The 17,978-nt window shown below is 59.1% G+C and overlaps 1 protein-coding gene across 1 annotated transcript in view; it reads left to right on the top strand.

Moving 5' to 3' along the window:
• Nucleotides 1-7,409: 7,409 nt before the first annotated feature.
• FAM155B (family with sequence similarity 155 member B) overlaps nucleotides 7,410-17,978 on the top strand; it is a 30,845-nt gene continuing 20,276 nt past the window's right edge. Inside the window, exon 1 of the mRNA XM_040614420.1 lies at nucleotides 7,410-8,258. Within this exon, the coding sequence (XP_040470354.1) occupies nucleotides 7,494-8,258 (765 nt within the window). The 5' untranslated portion in view covers nucleotides 7,410-7,493. The remainder of the gene's footprint in view (nucleotides 8,259-17,978) is intronic.

Below are 17,978 nucleotides of genomic sequence, written 5' to 3'. Positions count from 1 at the left end.
AAAGGGAAATCGGAGGGTTTGGGGACCAAGGGATGGCTCTGCGGTCAGAAAACCAGCTGGTCAGAGGCTGTGACTGCTAGCAAGCATCTAGGCTGGTGGGGAGGATGCTCTGATCGAGTCAGGTGTTCAGATCCTCTCTCCTTCCTAGGCAGCTCCAGGACCTGCCACGTCTAATGAGGGCTTCTTCATCTTTAACCATTACAGAAATTAAAAGGGAAATTAATAGTCACCAGTGTCTGTAGGTCCCACCTTCCCTCTTATGCCAAGGCATTCATGTGTCCTGGCCCGGCTGTTGCTGAGGAGCAGATGTGAGGACCCTCACCACAGGGCTCCTTTGCTCCAGCAGGATGAGCTTCCTGGTCTCTGTGGCCACTGGTGCAGAGATGGGTCTATCATCCCGGCCTGGGGCTGTGTGCTGAGTCTGATATGCATCCATGGCCTCCCCCTTGCCAGCCCCCTCTCCCACCCCCACGGTCTTCAAAGCCAGCAACCTGGCAGTGGTTCTAAAATGCGGGCAGAGCCTCCATGCCACGGCTTGGCATGCAGCTCAAAGGCTCAATTAGCAACATCTGCTTTTGTGGGCTGTAAAACCCTCTCCCTGCTCCCCTCCCTTGCTCTGAGCGCTCACAGCTGGGAGCAGCATGGGGCTGCAGCCAGCCAGGGCCGGGGAGTTCTGCTGGGCAGCCGCAGAGGCTGTCCCAGCTGGGCAGCTGCCCTGCCGGCACGGCATGCTGTGCCACCTTTGCCACTGCTCTCCTGACCCCTTGGATCCAGGGCCTGACTGCAGCTGAGGGCGGGGAAAGCAGGCTGGGGGGCAGGGGGCTGTGGGGGAGGATGCAGAGCATGGGGTGACGGAGCCCGAAAGGGAGACCTCTCACACCAGGTAAGCACGGGAACCCTGGTGAAGGGTGTGCACACAGGTCTCTCCAGGAGATGGTAAGAAACATCAGGGAAGGAATGGGAAAGCCATGGGGTGGAAGTTTGCAGGGAGAGCAGAGGGTGCTGCATCCCACCCCAGCCCCACTGCCTGCTGAGGTCCATACTGGGACACGGGGAAGCAGGACCTGGTGTGGGATGGACACAGGCTGGGGTTTACACAGGAAGGACCCATAGGATGCTCCTACTCAGAGGGCAGGGCACTGGGAAAGCAGTGAGCTCCATGCTCACTGCCCATCCCCACTCCTTCTGGAGATGCCAGGCTGGCTGCTTCACCCCGTGATGGCCACAGAGTGAGGGGGTGGGACAGGCTGGGCAGAGAAGACCATCCCATGTAGCTGGCAGAGCTGGGTCCCAGGAGCTCTAGGCTGCTGGGCCAAGATGCTCCCAGCAAAGCCGTGGGGCAGGCAGAAGGGAGAGGCCCCAGGGAGGGTCAGAATGGCTTTTCTCCTGCAAATGTAGGACAGAAACCAAAATTAAATCATCTCTCATCAATAATGCAAGAAAAAGACCCAGCAAGAGGACAGGGAATGAGGCAGGTAGCAGGGAGATGGGGAGCTCAGCCGTACCCTCCTCTCCAGTCTGGTGCAGTGCTGCTCTGGCACAACATGCGTGTAGGTCGTCTTGGGCAGCTGATGAGTCCCTCTCACCAGTGGCACAGGCTCTTGTTAAGGTGCCACCATTAAAGCCCCCCTTCTGGGAGCACTGGTGGTGCTGGGAGCCCAGTCCTGTGGGTTCTTTCATGATCAACTGCTGCTGCAGCTGCAACCTGCACCCAGCAGCTCCCCTCTTCCCTGGGAGGAGCGGGATGCAAACATGGCCATTCCCAGAAAAAAGTGCAGGACGGTTTTCTCCCGGGCTATGCAGCACAGGTCCCTGGGCACCGGGCTGTGCTGTGAGGTGATGTGGTGGCACCAGCCGTAGGACCTGATGGGAAAACCAGCCCGTGGCCTGAAGGCTAGCTGAGAGCCCCCACCACCACCCATTGTTTGGAAGCTGAAGCAATAGGAGCCCTTGCCCAAGGAGTCGGGAGCCTGGCAGGCCTGGCCAGCAGCTTGGCTATGTGGTCTGCAGGCTTTCCCAGGAGGGCCGTATAGAAGCAGGGCTGGACGCTGTTGACATCATCCCGGGTATGTCTAGAAACGCGGCCAAGCGGCGCCGTATGAGGGCCACTGGGGTCGAGAGGGCATGGAGCCAGCCTGGGGATGAGGATTTGTGAATGAGAGCAGTACGGGCAGCGCCAGTGGGGCGAGACTGTGGTGTGTCCCCTGGAGAGGGACTCCCTGAGCCCCTCTCCCTGGAGGCAGCCATCCCCTCACAGCCTGGCGCCAGGCAACAGCGAGTGGGTCCCATGGGCAATGCTGGGCAGGGGACTACCAAGGTCTGACATCAAAGTGGAAAACCCTGGGCACTGGGGCATGGCTTCCCTGCCTTTCCCAGTCTCATTGCAAGAAGGTCCAGGATGCACATCCACTTCTTCCCTGCCTTCTGGCTATTACATCTGATTGCACTTGATTTACTCGCTGCCAGAGCAAGGGCTGCTGTGGCTGGGGAGCTCTCAGGGCCTCTGTATGAAGCAACCTCTGCTGCATTCTGGCTGCAGCAAAACATCCCACACCAGGGGCATCCCTTAGGAGATTCCCTGAAACCCTTGCAGTGCCTGCCTCAGCTGTGGGGTCCTTCACCTCCCACCTGGCTGGGAGATGGTGAGCAGCAGGGCTTGCTAGGTCTGTCACTGCATCATGAACGAGACCACAGTGCAAGGCTGATTCCAACTCTGCGCATGTATGGCTCCTGCGATGGGTGAAGTATCTCCTGCTGTCAGCCTCCAGCAGGGGCACAGGGGCTCTGCTTCAGGGTGGGATTTCAGTGACTCAGAGCCAGACATTGGTAGAGGGCTGTGGAGTGGAACTGGGGGGGGGGGGGAGTGAAGGGGTCCAGGCAGGAGAGTTCACATGCACACACGCACAAACAGAGGTGAGCACAAGCCTGAGCCCAGTTACCGTGTGCTGAGCCCTGGCAGGGGTGAGGGCAGAGCCCTGCAGTTTGGAGGCTTGGCTGCAGGATGCACCGAATGAGCACGGGCAAGGCTGCTCCTGGGGCAGGCCCTGGGGCAGGACCGCCACCCCAGTGACTGCATCGGCTGCAGGTCCTCCCTCCGCCCCACAAGGGGCCAGCCGTGGCCCCCCAAGTTGGGCTTTCCTCTAGGGCTACACCAAACAAGGGCTCTTGCAGGAGCTGGGGCACATGAAGTTGCATGCCCTGCCCCACACTTTTCTCTTGCTGGCTCAGGCCCCAGAGCAGTCAGCCACCAGCCAGGCTCTCTCTCTTCTCCAGGTGACTTTAATCACAGAAAGCAAAAGTTTCCCTGCACCCTGGGTACCCAGGGCCAGTCTAGAGTGGTCCTTCCCAAATGCTGACTGGGTGCAGAGGCAGTTCCATCACTGTGCTGTGTGTGCCTGCCAAAACCCACATGTCGGCAGGGTGATATGGGTGCACATGCAGGCCTGGTGCAATTATCCCTCCTGCCACTGTATTGTGTCAGCCCCCAGGGTCTCTTCAAGGTGCTTTGACTGTGCCTGGGGATGTGTGTGCCCTGGTGCCTCTGATAGCTGCTTGGGGTCCTCCTCCTCGTCATTCCTTCTGGTGCCTGGGCCCCCTCCTGTAGCAGGTAATTAATTTGCCTTTCCCAGTAGAGTACTGAGATCCCATAAAAGCGCATCATGGAGAGCCCTTCGCAAAGACCAGCCCAAAGCCTTGTCAGCTGCAGCGTGCAGTAAGGAAACACTGGCCTCATGCTGGTGGTGACTTCCTCGCCTGCTGGTTTATCCCCATCAGAAGGTGTGCCTAATTAGTCAGTGGGCTGATTAGCATCAGGTAATGATAGCAACTTTCCAAATCCTTGTAGGTGCCAGCCCTCCCCGGGGAAGCCTCCTGAGCACCAGAGCAGAGGCTGGCCCAGAGCTGCCTCTCCCACCCAAGGAGCCCTGGTCCTGGGAGCCAGCCTGTCCATCTCTGCTTGGTTGTAAGAACATCACCAATAAACCACATTGCCCTTTGAATGCCAGCAGCAGCAGTAAATGGAGAGAAACCCGGGAAGGCTGAGCAAATGCACCCATTATCTCATGAAGGGCCAAGTGTAAACTGCTGTTTTTGCAATGCAAGAGCAGGGAGTGGGAGGAGCAGTTAATGTTTTCCCAGCAAGGGGAAACTCCTGGGTGGAAATAGTGCTGCACCCTGGAAACGGAGCCCTTCACCAAACAGGGCAGTGCTTGTGCAGCCTCGTCTCAGCTGGGTGATGCTGAGCAGGGTACAGGCTCTGCAGTGGAGAGCTGTTCCCAGTGGGTATGGGAGTGACAAGCTCCCGTCAAAGCCCTGCGTGAGCATGTGGGGAAGCTGAGGCTGGGGCTGAGCTCAGCCTCGCAGCGTTTGCCTGCGCGGGTGAGCTCCCCGGGAAGCCCTCCCCATGCCCTCTCTGCTTGCTGCTTGCCCACCTTTCGGTTGCATTCAGCCCACCGGTATGTGCTTGCCCCGGGTGCAGGAAAGGGACAGGAGTGCAGGGGCAGGAAGAAAGTGGAGTCCTCTGCCTGGGGGAAGAGCTGAAATAAGATGGGGATAGCGGGGCTTTGGGGAGGTAAGAGAGAAAAGGCTTAAAGAGCAGCTCCCCACAGAAGGCAGAGGGAAGGGAAGATCCACTCTGCTGACACAAACACAACCTAAAGCGCTGGGCTTTTCTGGGAGCCAGCTAGTCTTCAGCAGGGGTCACCAAACCCTCTGCTGGGGATGCGGGACGCGGTCTCCCTGCGCTGAGTGTCCCAGCGCCGGCACGTGGAGCACTAGAAGGGAAGAAGCTGCTGCCAGCAGCCAGGGCCAGCGGCCAGCAGTGCTCCGTGTCAGATAAATAACAGGGTGTGCAAAGGTTTGAGGGGCTCCATTATTATCTCTTCACAATTTTTAGGCCTGACAGCAGGCTATACTGCTGGCCTCCTGCCTGCAGGGCTCTCCCTGAGACATTTTGGATTCGCGCAGCACAAAACTTAACACACACCCCCGGGCTGAAACAGCAGTACCTCACCACGGGGAAGTGAAAGCCCTTGGGCAACACAGCCTGTCAAGAGTGTGAAAAACTGCAGTCCCACGGCCGCTGCTTCTTGGCTCGGCAGCACAGCTTAGGGAGCCGAGGTCCTTGCTGGTGTGCCCAGAGCCTGTACCAGGTGTGCTCAGACTGCCTGAGTTTTTCCCTCCGTACCTGGTGCCCGGTGCCTTTGTTTCCCATTGGAAAGCAGGGTGCTGGGCTCCATTCCCAGCAGCAAGGAGCTGCTGCGGTCACAGCCTTGTGCTTCGTGCCCCAAGGAGCTCTGCCTGCACAGCACAGGCACCGGAACTGTGGGGGATGCTGCTCCCACACCATGCACAGGTCAGTGAGGCGTTTGTGCCCAAGGTATCGGAGTCACTTCATTGTGAATACAAAGGGAGCACGGTTAGTATTTACTTCCAAAATAATGGCTCCAGTGCCACAGCCATTGCTACGATCCTGCGTGCAGAAGGCAGGTACTGGCAGTCCCAGGAGAGACACCCCAGCCCTGCAGGAAGAGTGTGCTCAGCTATTCCAGCATCTCATGCCAGCCGGGCCATGGGCATGCTGAAGGGGCAGGAAGGGACGCGGTGGAAGAGCCAGAGGGAAGCTGCCCCATGAGCTCTGCCCTCTGCTCCAGGAGCTGCAGGTGTCTGTGCCACGGCTCAGAGGAGTTCAGCCTCCAGCCTGGGCTGCAGTTTTCCTTATATCACTTTCAGTGATGTTCGACATTTGCTCGTTCCGGCTGTAAAACCTCTCCTGGCTCAACACCAGATATTTTCTTACCTCAGTGCCTCAGCCAGAGCAGAGCTAACTGCTGGAGTATGTGCAGCTCAGACGCGGTGCCTTCGTGCCGAATACACCCTTTGTGCTGTACAGCAGGAGGGGTGGGAGCTCGGCGGCGGCCGTACGCCCCCTGAGACGCCCTTGCTGTTGTAGAGGGAGGCCGGTGGCCCGCGCCCTGTCGCGCAGGGCCTGCGTTCAGGGGAGGGTGGCTTTAAACAGGAGCAGGGACCCAAGGGAGGGCCATAGCAAAGCAAAATCCTGCCTGGCTGGCCTGGGCCCGGCCATTTGGGCTCGGCAGCGCAGCGGCCAGGAGGGTTTCTGTGCATTGTGCTTATGTTAGAGCAGTGCCCCAGGCACTGGCTGAGATGACAGCCCTCCCGAGCAGGCAGAAACGCCGCAAGCTCCCCTTTGCCGTGGGGCTCACGCTCCTCACAGGTCAGGCTGGCAAACGGGAGAAGGACAAAGCCTCTAGTGACTTTCCCCGTGCCCGCAGCACCCCACCCACGCCAGGCTGAGGGAGCCCGGACAACCGGCTCCAGCACTTCTGACGCTGCCAGCACGGCTGGGTGGCGCGGAAGGGTTGGTTGGCTTTGGGACGGAGCTGGAGGGAACCCCAGAATCGGGAACACTTGCCACAGTTCCCGCGGCCGGGCTGGTGCCCCGGGGTGAGGACGGCCGTGTGTGCGGAGGAGCCTCGGAGCCGGCTCTGCCTGTTGCTTGGCGGACAGCCGGGTTCACGTGGCAGAGCTCCGTTCATTTTTCGCTCTCAGGAAGCCGACAGCCTCCCGGTCAACTTGCCCAAGAAACCCTGAGCGGGGCACCGGCTGGGCTCGGGACACAAGGAGCGGTGCTCCCGGGAAGCCGGCCTCCTCTTCCTTTCGGTGCCTGCTTGGAATCCTGCCCCGGTGCCCACAAGCGGAGCGGCTGGGGGCTCCTCTCCGAGGCCACCGGCGGTGGGCCACGGCACGGCACGGCCCTGCGGCCCCCCGGGCGCCGCGTCCGCCGCAGCACCGACCCCCTCCCCGCGCAGGCTGTGCCTCCCGCGGCCGGGCCGGCGGCCGGCGCCGCAGCGGGGCTGCCCCGGGGCCCCCCTCCTCGGCGCCCCCGCGGGCCGGCGGAGCCCCGGGGCCAGCGGGGGTCCCGCGTGGGGGTGCCCCCGCCCGCCGCCCCCTCCCCGGGGCAGGCCGGCGCGGCGGCGGAGCGGCGGGGAGGAGCTGTCCTTCAGCACCACGGCACCTGCCGGTGCGGCGGGGGGCGGCGGGGCCGGGCGGCGGGGCGGCGGGGCGGGGGGGCCGGGCGCGCAGGCGCAGGGCGGCGCGGCTCCTCAAGGTGTTGGCGGCGCGGCCGAAGATGGCGACAGACTGAGGGCATGGGGCCCGGCGGCGGCGGCGGGCGCGGCGGGGCCCGCGAGCTGGCGCAGCCGACGGGGAAGCGGAAAGCCGAGTGAGCGGGGGGCCGGGGCATGCCCCCGAGCGGCGGGCGGCGCGCTGCGGCCGGGGCCGGGGCCGGGGCGGGCAGCGGGAGCGGGGCCGAGCCAGCGCGGCGGCGGCGGCGGCGGCCGGCGGCCTGTAGGCGGGGGCGCGGGCATGGCGGCGGCGGCGGCGCGGCGCGGCGGCCGCAGGTGACAGCGGCGGCAGCGCGGCGTGCCCCCCCCCCCGCCGCCGCCGCCGCCGCCCCCCCGCGCCGCCCCCGCAGCATGATCCGCGGCGCCTGGATGTACCCCCGCGGGGGCGCCGGCGGCGGGGCGGTGTGCTGCGCGCCGCGCCGCAGCGACAAGCCGGTGGCCGACCCCGAGCGGGCGCAGAAATGGCGCCTCTCGCTGGCCTCGCTCCTCTTCTTCACCGTCCTCCTCTCCGACCATCTGTGGCTCTGCGCCGGGGCCAAGCTGCGGGCGCGGGAGCGGAGCGGCGCCGGGCGGCCGAGGGGCCGCGGGCCGCGGGCCCTGCTGGCGGCCGAGCCGGCGGGCGGCAGCTGCGAGGCCCTGCTGGGGAACCTCAGCCGGGCCCCCGGGCCCTGCCCCGCCGCCCGCGGCGACCTGGACTCGGCCTGCGCCCGGCTGCACGCCCTGCAGCGGCCGCGGGGCTCCCCGGCCGGCGCGCCCCTCCGCTCGCCCCCCGCCGCCGCCCCCTTCTTCGCCTCTCCCTCCTCCTCCAAGAGGACCTTCCTGCAGGCTTACTTTAGGAACTTCAACCTCTCCTTTTGTGATACTTACACGATCTGGGACCTGCTGCGGGAGATGGCCGGCCCGGACGGCCTGGACTGCAGCGTGGACAACCTGATGGTGGACTTGGTGGTGGCGGCGGCCGGGGCGCTGGGCGGGGAGGCCTGTAGCAGCTGCGTCCAGGCGTACCAGCGGCTGGACCAACACGCTCAGGAAAAATACGAGGAGTTCGACCTCTTGCTGGAGAAGTACTTGCAATCGGAGGAGTACTCGGTCAGATCCTGCCTGACGGACTGCAAGGTAGGAGGGTCCGTCCTGGGGTCCTCTCCTCACCCCCGCTGGCCCGGCCCGGTGCCGGCTGGGTGGGCCACGTGCCATCCCGCAGCCCCACCGAGCCCCGGGGTCCTGGCTCTCAGATGAGTGCCGCGGGCTCCCGCCTGTCAGCTGGGGGGCTCCCGCTGCCCCCCGAGCCCCCAGCCTGGCAGTGCTGGCGGCAGGGGTCCGGAGCCCCCGGGGAAGCTGGGACGGGGATGGTGGGGGCGGGAGGGCAGAGAGGGCTTGGCCCGAACTTGTGTGCGCTCCCGCGTGCCTTCCCGCCCAGCCAGGCTCCAGGCGTCCCGCTCCCCTCCAGCCTCGCGCAGCGCTTCATGCACGCGGGGCAGGACGGGGCGGGCATGGGGCCCCGCGCCACTGCCTCCGGCTCTGCCCAGCCATCGTTAGGCTGAGGTGTGCAGACGAGCAGTGACCTGAGATGAACCGTGGCACTGGAGCCCCTTCCCTGCACAAAACAGCAGTTTTCCAGCTCTGCCACCCCTACTCCCCAAGGAAATGGGCTGGGGGGGCCGGGATGTGCCTGCCCCCTTGGAGTTTTCCCCATCATCGCTGACTGTCCCCAGCCCTGTGGCATGATCGGTGTTCCGAAAGCGAATGGGTTGCCTCTCCCAGCGTCAATCAGAGTGACCTCAGCACAGTGCCGTATCCTCTCCAAAATGAGAGCCACAGTTGTGTCTCCTTCTGGAGCCCTGCTATGGTTCTGCTGGACGCTGCCCTGCTTCCTCATGAGTCGCAGCTCCTCCAGCTTCTGCCTGCTCCAAGCTGCCTGGCTCACCTGTGCACGCTCCCTCCAGACGTCACCTCCGGGAAGCGTAATGGTCTCGATGATTAAACCTGCTTCCCTTTCTCAGAGCCGCGTCTTGGGGGAGAGGTGGCGGGGTGTGTTACAGCATCGTCCGCAGAGGGATGGTGGCAGAGCTTTCCCCCTGGTGACAGGACGGGGCTTGGCCACTGCTCTTCTGGGAGAGTTTTGAGAGACGCTTGGAGCCGTTGCTGCGTCGCAGGTGGCTCTTGGCACAGCACTTGTCCCCTGGGACAGCACAGGAGCAGCACCGGGGCGCAGCGATGGGGACACCGAGGCGGTGTCTTTCAGCAAGGGCATGATGGCAAGATCCTGGCCGCCACTCTCAGGCCCGCGTTTCTGCATTGCTGTTGTAAGGAGCCGGGTTTGGAAAGGACCTAGTGCTGGCGTTCTGGGTCAGTGCCAGGCCAGGTAATTACAATCTGCTTGTCCAAATTCCCCCTGCGGTTTCAAAGGTACATAGTATTCAGCCTGCACCGAGCGGTTTGGTCCTGCTGCTCCGCTTCCGTGGCGAGTGAAGGGATTTGGCGCTGCCCGCTGTTGTGCTGCTTCTGCTCCCAGGGACTCAGCACAAGTAGGGTCTTCCCATGCCACGTCTGGTAGAGCGCACAGACACACTCGCTTCAGCCTGAGCATCCATCTCCGCTGAGTCTGACTTGCGCTCACTGGTAGAGAAACCCACAGAGAGAAGGAGACGGAGATAAGAAAATAATCGTTACTTTTGGGTCTTGGGCAAGATGTTCCCATGGACTCCAAAGCCCCTAGAAACAGAGCTGTGCTTAGATGAGTCTTCATTAAGCATCGCTGGTCTTAACATCCTTGGTGAGAAAGCAGGAAACAAGCTTAGAAGATGCAGAGCTGCAGGTAGCAGCAGCAAGACATGTACCTCCTAACTCGCTCTGTGTCATGTTGACGGTTGCATCCTTAAAGCATCTGCAAGCACCAGCTTTGGAATTTCGCGGGCAGTGTTTGGGAAGCAACAGGAGGGCATGAGCAGCAGGGCCAACATGTATGCGCTCACCCGGGCCACCCACGAGGAAATTTCCAGTGCAGGTGTCTGAGTCTGCACGCACCGACCCGAGCCCTCGTGGCTCCCACTCGTTTCAGTCTGTTGTGAAAATCAGGTCACTTATTTAAGGTGCTTCAGTATGTATTTAGGTGCTTTACTTTAGACTTTCACAACTGTGAGTCTCAGCCTTGCCCTCTCGGGTGGCTGTTCCCCGTTTGTGAAATGAGGCTAATGCCAAACTCATCCAGTGTTGTGTTGACGAGTGAGTTTTGGCTTGATTTTGAGTCCCCTGGACTTCAGCAGGGGCTGCAGTTACTCGTTGCATTGGGAAAATCTGACTGGAAGGGTTTTTAAGGCAGTCTGAATTTGTGATTCCTATCCAGATGCTAAAATCACCCGCTTGTAAGTGACAGCAGAGAGCTACTGCTTGATGGTAACAACATACGTGAGCAAATGACAGCAAAATAGGAGAGGAGTGAAGGAGAATATAATAGACAGCTTGGCCAATGTGAGAGGCTCCCACAAAATCCTTGTAGCGGGAGTCTGGTTGCAGAGCACCCTGTAGCTGAGTAAACAGGATTTAAATAATATTTCTGGGGCTAGGTGAGTATGCAGGGCAGGGGACCACACTTGCTGTGAGAGCTGGGGTCCTGTGCCACATGGCTGTGTGCAGGGGATTAGTGCTGCCTTCCATTTGCATCTTCCTATTCCGTAACAGCAGCTGGAAAATAGAAGGTGAGGAAGCAAAGCAGCTCCAGCTGACCAGCACACAGCCTCCCTCTGCAGAGCCGCATATCCCCCCGTAATTTCATCCCCAAGGAGCAGTGCGGCTCAATAAACAGCACACACTGAGCTCTTTGGCAGCCGAATCACCCCGGGGATTTTGGCTCTTTATTGCATCTGCTTTAAAACAACAACAAAAGCCCCACCGGAGCGGCCAGTTCCTTACAGCAGCAGGTTTGACCCCGAGTTAAAAACTTGGGAACGGCTGAGCGTTGCGGGTTCGTTTCAGGAGACACACAAGGCACATCATTCCCCGTTAATAAATCGTCCTGAGGGCTGCCCTCGGTTTCAAGGCTCGGCAGGGGAAAGACAGGTGCTGCCGGGGGGGATAAGCAACATCCCGAGTATCCAAACCCCGGATCCTGTCTGTGCCTGGAGCTTGGGGGAGCACTCGGGGGAGGCTGGGCCAAAATCTCCCCGGGCACTGCAGGGCATAAAAATACTGTGAAATGGTGGGGTCTCTGTGTAATTCAGCTGCTTAGATTACTCATTGCTGTAATACTCTCCTAGGCCTTTTTATTTTCTGCTTGGAAATAATTCCTGGGCAGATCCCACTTTCTGCATACACTGTTGTTGTTCCCGTGCAATGCCGTCAGCTTCCAAATCACACTCTGAAAATGTTTTACTTCATACTCCTACAGCTAACACCAAGAATCCCTATGGCTGAGAAACAGTGAAACATGAAAACACATTTCTTTGATTTATTGTTCGCTTGCATTTTGTGTTGGTTTTTGTGGAGGCTGACTGTCACAGCCCCTCACGGGCAAGGTCCCTGGCACCGTGCAAACAGGGGAGGGAGAGGACGAAGTGGATCTGCAAGGTCCATCCGTCTTCTAAAATACGTTTTGCCTCTTGCCATGAAGACCCGAGTGCCAGCTGCTGGGGTCGTGGTGCTAGTTAGTGGTGATGTGCATAAAAGAGGTGGAAAATACTTGTGTTTGCTGGTCTGTAAAAGAGAAAATTCATTTAAATATTCAGGAGCAGCCATCTGCCACCTCCATCTCCCCTCTTCCTGTGCTACTTGTACCCTTTGGCACTGCAAGACATGATGAACTTTGTGCTCTGAGTGGTTGTGGTGCCACGTTGGTAGCATCCTTCAGAAGGGCTGGAGGAGGTCATGGCCTGGTGACGTACGTGTTGCAGCTGACTGTCCCTCGGGAAATGCGGGGCAGCAGCAGCCCTTGCAGCACGCGAGCTGTCAGCTCAGGCTTTGCAGGACTTTAGTGCAGGGAGAAATCCCCATCCCTCTGAAGCGATGCCCTGCGGGATGCTTTTGGCTGGTTTGCGCCCTTTTATCCGAACAGGCAAAAAGCGGCGTCGCTCCAGCTCAGCCACCGCCAGATGAGAGGTTTGCTTCTGCAATGGCAGAGCGCTGTGTTTTTGCTGTCTCCCTCACGAACAGCCGCTGTGGAGAGCTCTCCTAAAACTGCATGCTCCCACCAATACTAGGGCAAATCAAGATCTATGGGACAAAGCCAGCTGAATTAAGGAGTCATTAGGTTGCAAGAAACAAAGCTGTGGAGAGAGAAGGACTGACAGCCAGGAGCTGCAGGGCCGGGGCTGGTAACAGAGCACTGATGGGAAGGCAAGGCTGGACAGGACCTGTTGCATCTCAAATTATATTAGATTACCAGGGTTTCTCTGCGTGCGTGGGCTGGTGGCTGTTGAATCCTGCTGTGACCCTGGCCAGATCTGTTTCTGCACCTCTGGTTTCCCCGTTACCTACCAGAGAGCCTGTCTGGGGGAGCCTGGCAGGGCAGGATTTCACGCCCAAGGCTTTCAGGACATGCTGGTGTTTCCCTGCTGTGGGTGCCCAGGTGATGCAGTAAGAGGCAGAGGCTTGTGCCCCTGTAAGGTGCCTTGACATTGCACCTGGCACAGTCTTTACCAGGCGGCACAGTCTTTACCAAGCCCCCACTGAGTACCTGGGGAGCAAATCTGTGGTGTCTGGGTTCAGCTCCCTCCAGGGGTCCTGTACTCTTGCTCTTGTTTAGCCAGAAATAGCATCAGCGATTGGTGCCTCTGCTGAGCGTCCCTCCCTGCAGAACATCTTTTAGAAACCCAAGCACACCAGGGCCAGCAGCTTTGGGAGGGCCATGTCTTGGGGGCATCCCAGTGCTAGGGATGCCTCTTGGGGGAACCAAAGCAGCATTTTACCTTCACAAAAGCAGCTCAAATTGAGTTTGTCTGGGCTAGGCTTATACAAAACGCTGCACAACCTGGTGCACTCTGGCTCTGAGTGTGGATAGCTCTTTGCACGGAGGCTCGTACACAGAGGGGAGGTCCTTCAAGACCCACAGCAAAAGTGGTTTCACCAAAATCTTGCTTAATTTTTTTTTAAAAAAGTGTGGGGTTACATTAATATTACGGCTTCCAGAGAATCCACTGATGGGTGACAGCAAAGCTGCACCCTGGGCTACGTCCCCTCTTGCAGCATTGATGGGCTCGTGGGTGCTGCACCAGGAGCAGTGGCACCCAGGAGGGGAGAGGCTGCTCCCAAGCACCCGGGCAGCTCTGGTATCTGCACCTGGAGCTTTTCCTCAGAAACAAGCCTGGATGGTGAGGTGGAGCTTTACTGGCATTTCATGAGGTGAAAAAAAAGTTCCAGAGTAAATTCCAGAGTAATTCCAGTGGATCAGCGCAGTAAGTCATTTGGCAGCTTTAGCAAAACCATGTGCGTGAGCTTAGCCAAGCATGCAGCTCCATGTTACACACTGATTCCATGTAAGCAAATTGTGTAAAGAATTTGAACAAAAGGAATGTTTGCGTTTAGGTGTGCAGTTACCTGGCCACAGCCCAATTAGTGCGCCTTGTGTCAGGTGCCACCTAGATGCCTGAAAACAGAGATCAAAGATCAAAAAACAGAAGAACCAAAAAATGAACTGATGAAATGAATTTGCTCTGTAATTAAAAAAAAAGCATCAAGGTGTCAGGAATGCTCCAGTGGTGCCTGGGATGCATAGGAGCACTGCAAGCTGGGAGGGAAGGGGGATGCTGAGCCGGTGCTTGGACAGTCTTGAGCTTTGCTTGGGATCGAGGCATCTCAAGATGCCTGGGTGTGTGCCGTGGGCTGGTGGCCGGACCTACATGGTTGCTGTGGGGCAAAGCAGCCTGGGGTGCGAATGGGGGCAATTTACCACTGATTTCCATGGTGGTCGCCTGCCTGCTTTGGGCTGGTTCATTGTCTATTGTTAACGTCTGTCAGTGGCGCTTAAGGGAAAAAAATAGGAGTTTATAAAGGCAGCAAGTCTCCGTGCAGCAACAGGCAGGTTGGCAAATGGTGCAGGGAAGAGTGCAAGGGAGGGTGAGAGATCTGTCTCCATCAAACTGTCACCAAGTAGCTACAAGTGACGCAGGCGCCAGCGCCTGTTCCCGCTCCCGTGTGCTCCTGGCTGCGCCTGCTGCCTCCAGTGCTGCATGCACGCACGCCCAGGCTCCTTTCTGCATGTGCCCGGCCCTGGGAGCACGATGTGCATGGAGGCTTCTCTCGCGGGGTGGAACGACCTCAGAGAAGCAGGCTCGGCTCCAGCAGCAAAGGCACGGTGTGATACTTCAGCAGCTAATGATGCTTTTTGGAAAGCGTCCAGTGTGCCATGGTCCCGTTGGGTGCAGGCAGCCTCTGGGAGCCAGTGTGCCCCAGCAGCATGTGCGACAGTATCGGCAAAATGTGTGACCTGCTAAAATTTCACAACCCGCCCAGGTCCCCCCTTTTCTGTACGCATCCATTGCCATGGGCTGCCTGGGGTGGCCCAGACTAGGCATGGCTTGCAGTGCTGCTTTTTGTAACAGGCAGTGATGCATGGTGTCCCCACGGACAAAGGCATCTGCTAGTGTCACGCTGACTGCCAGCTGTGTGAGCATCCTTGCACTGCCGGGGGAGAGGAGGCAGCACCCTCCCCACAGCTGGGCACTGAGAGGTGCAAAAGGACGCGCACAATGTCTGCCTGAACCCAGGACATCGCTGGACTTGCTCACACAAAGGGTTTCACTGGGTCCCTGTCCGGGGGCAGGCATCTGTTGCATCAGGAAAGGAGCCTTTTGAGCACAGCGAGGGTCACACACAACCTGGCCTCCCCCCATGGCAGAGACCCCAGGCACCACCACAGGGCTCAGTGCGGGGGAGCCCTGAGGACCACCCGCAGCAGCCCCAGCCCCTCCACACCCCAGGAAGCAGCGGGGGTCTCATGGAAACATCCCAGGGCCCCAGGCCTGGCCCTGCAGATGCCCCACGAGGCTTTCCCCCTGCTGCCCGGCTCTGGAGCTGCCTGCCAGGGTTGGAGGCAGCAGAGGCAGGAGCGCAGGGTATACCTGACTGCCAGGGGCGATTCCTGCTGTCACTGGGATGCCATTAGGATGCGACTCATGCCTGGCTCCACGCAGAGGAAGCTCGGCTCGGCTGTCGTTTGAAGGGCAATGACTCAGGGACAGCAAATCTGTGAATGAGACACGGAGGCTGCTTGGGGGAGAAGTAGCCATCTGTCCACGCTGCCTCCAGCCCCAGCTCCTGTGGGCAGAGCCGGTAGCTGCCTGCCGGGGGGGGGGCTCAACCAGTTTAGCCTCGCTCCTCTTCCCTGTTTGGCTTTTGCTCTTGGCTTCTCCCCAGGGCCTCTCCCAGCTGTGCTCCTGAGGTGTCGGAGGGAGGAGTGGTGCTGGGTGCGGGCAGCCAGCATGGGCTCCCCCAAACTCTGCTGATGTGGCTGTTGCGTTAAAAAAGGCAGCATGGAACAGCATTGCTGGGCAAGTTTTTGGCTTTCCGGAGACCCGCCTGCATAAGCATCCCAGTGCTCCTTGTCCCAACTGCAGAAGGGAAATCCTGCCTGCCCTGTTCATCTCCTCAGGTGTAAAAGATACATGTGTTTGGCATCTTGGCTGACATGTTATCTCTGCACGGCAGCTTCTGCAGCACTTGTGGTGGACAGAGGCTGCAGGAGGGTGAAGGGGTGTACAATGGTAAGGGGAGCTGGAGAGGGGGGCTGAAGCCAGCACCAGTGGCAGGAGCGGGATCTGTGTTTCCTCCAGAACAGGGAACCTAGTGCACCTCGTGCCTGCGGGCACCGCGCTGCAGCAGTCCCCAGCAGTCTCCACTGTTGGTTGTCACAGAGGGAGTGGAGACAAGCAGAGATTTTCTTGGAAGTTTTTAAACAGGCATGTTTTAGGAAGGGCGGCAGGGGCTGACCAGTGCAGGGGGAGCAAGAGCTGTATTTTTGCATTTAGCATACTAAGAGTGCAAACTTCAGCCCCCTCCAGACCTGGGTCTCTCCCCGACCTGCTCCTGGTCTTCAGTGTCATATTCTGTGCAGCTGGATGGTAGAGAGTAAGAATGACCCCATAGCCAAGAAGTAAGCTGTAAAAGATCGGTCCTCATGGCTGAGGATATAAAGCAACTACCACCAGGCCAAGATCAGATGGGAGCTCTGCTCTGGATGGTTTATTCCTCCCAACAAGGTCTCCAGCATCATCCCCAAAGCCCCTGCTTCTGGGGGCCTCTAGGGATGAGTCGGGGCAGGTCCTGGTTTCCCTGGGCCCTCATCCCACCCCAGGACCCCTTCAGCCCCACTCCTGGGGGATCTCCACCTGCTTTCACTAGAACTTCCATTCTAGACCAGGGGAGCAAGCTACTGTCTTCCCATGAGATGCGTCAGTTTCAAAGAAGTGGTGTATTCAAAAAGGGAATAAAACCTTTAGCCAGAATGTTCCCAGGCAGCCACATTACCAACCACTGCTTGCAGCTTGCCCACCACACAGACCTGCCTCTGCAAACCGGGGCAGGAGTTGCTTGTGGAGGGAGGGAGAAGTCCTCATCCATGGCCACCTCTTCCCCTGCATATTCCCCATGCCTGGGTGGTCCCAGCTCTTTGAGCTCTCACTGGGCAGGAGGGGTGGGCAGGCAGGGTCTGGCAGCCTGACTGAGCCCAGGGCAAGCAAGGTCAGCTGTTGGCAATGGTTATTTCACAAGCAGCAGCCGCTCTCTTCCCCTTGCCATGTGTGAGCTGTTACTAAAGGGCCTGCAGCCCCCAGTGTGGGGACAGGGGATACCTGGGTGTGCAGATGCTGGTTTGTGTTTGCAGAGTGCTCTGATGGTATGTTTGAGATGTTCCCTGCAGTCTCTGCTTCCACCTCCATCCCAAAGATGTCCAGGAACTCCTGTTCTTCCTGATCCCACCCAATGGCTCAGGCTGGCTGGTGGGAGCAGGCATGGGTAGGTGATGGGAGAGGTATTGGTGTGGTAGAGAAGCACGGCATGTTTTGCTGGCTCCCTGCACTGGCTGCCTGGTGCAGTCAGCATGATTTTGCTACTGGATGCAGTCTGCAGTCTCCAGATCCTTATTTGATCCCTGGGGTTCTTCAGCGCATGGCTTCTAGCAGAAACACCATTTGTAGAAGTGCTGTTTGTTGCTTGTGTTTGGCAAAATTTTGTAACCTGTTCCATGCATCTGTCACCCCCGCCTTAGCCTGGCCCTGCTTCCTGTGGGACTGGCAAGGATCGGAAATCTCTGTGTCCAGGGAGTGTATCTGCCTGCCTGCTGAGGAGGGATGTTTGTGCAGGCAAGGCATGTGTGACACCGAAGTCCTGTGATTTTTTTGCTGCCTCCTGCTTAATTTGTAGATGTGTGGTTTAGATCTGTACACCTGTAAGTTGCTTGGATCTTTGTAACTCTGAGTGAGGCCATTTCTCTTAAGCGGGCAGCAGAGCTTCCCTGTGCGGTGCCCTGAGCCCAGCCATGCCCGCAAAGCAAGCCTGCTAGCTGTCATACCTGGGTTGGAAGCACTTGGTGTGTTGCAGCCTGATACTGAGCTGGTTGGACATGTGGAAAATACACCTGAGGAGGTGCTTGCAAAAAATCAAGGCATTTGACTGAATGGTGTTTATGAAATTTGCCCAGTGTTCCCCTCATACCTCTGCGGCACGGGTGGCAAAGCAGTGTCTGCAGAAGCCTCTGCATATGTACGCAAGAGCAGCATTTGCCCTGATGTGTTACTTGTTTGTTGTCTTTCATTGCTTTTCTGTTAGAATGAGATTGACGGGGAACAGCAGTAGCTGCCGGGATGGAGGGCTGGCTCAGAGCACAGTCCTGGGGCAGCAGTGAGCCCA

The sequence above is a fragment of the Falco naumanni genome, chromosome 14 (genome assembly GCF_017639655.2).
Source record: "Falco naumanni isolate bFalNau1 chromosome 14, bFalNau1.pat, whole genome shotgun sequence".
In the NCBI taxonomy this organism is placed as follows: domain Eukaryota; kingdom Metazoa; phylum Chordata; class Aves; order Falconiformes; family Falconidae; genus Falco; species Falco naumanni.
Note: the sequence above shows the minus strand (reverse complement) of the source record. Positions and strands in the feature narration are given on the sequence as shown.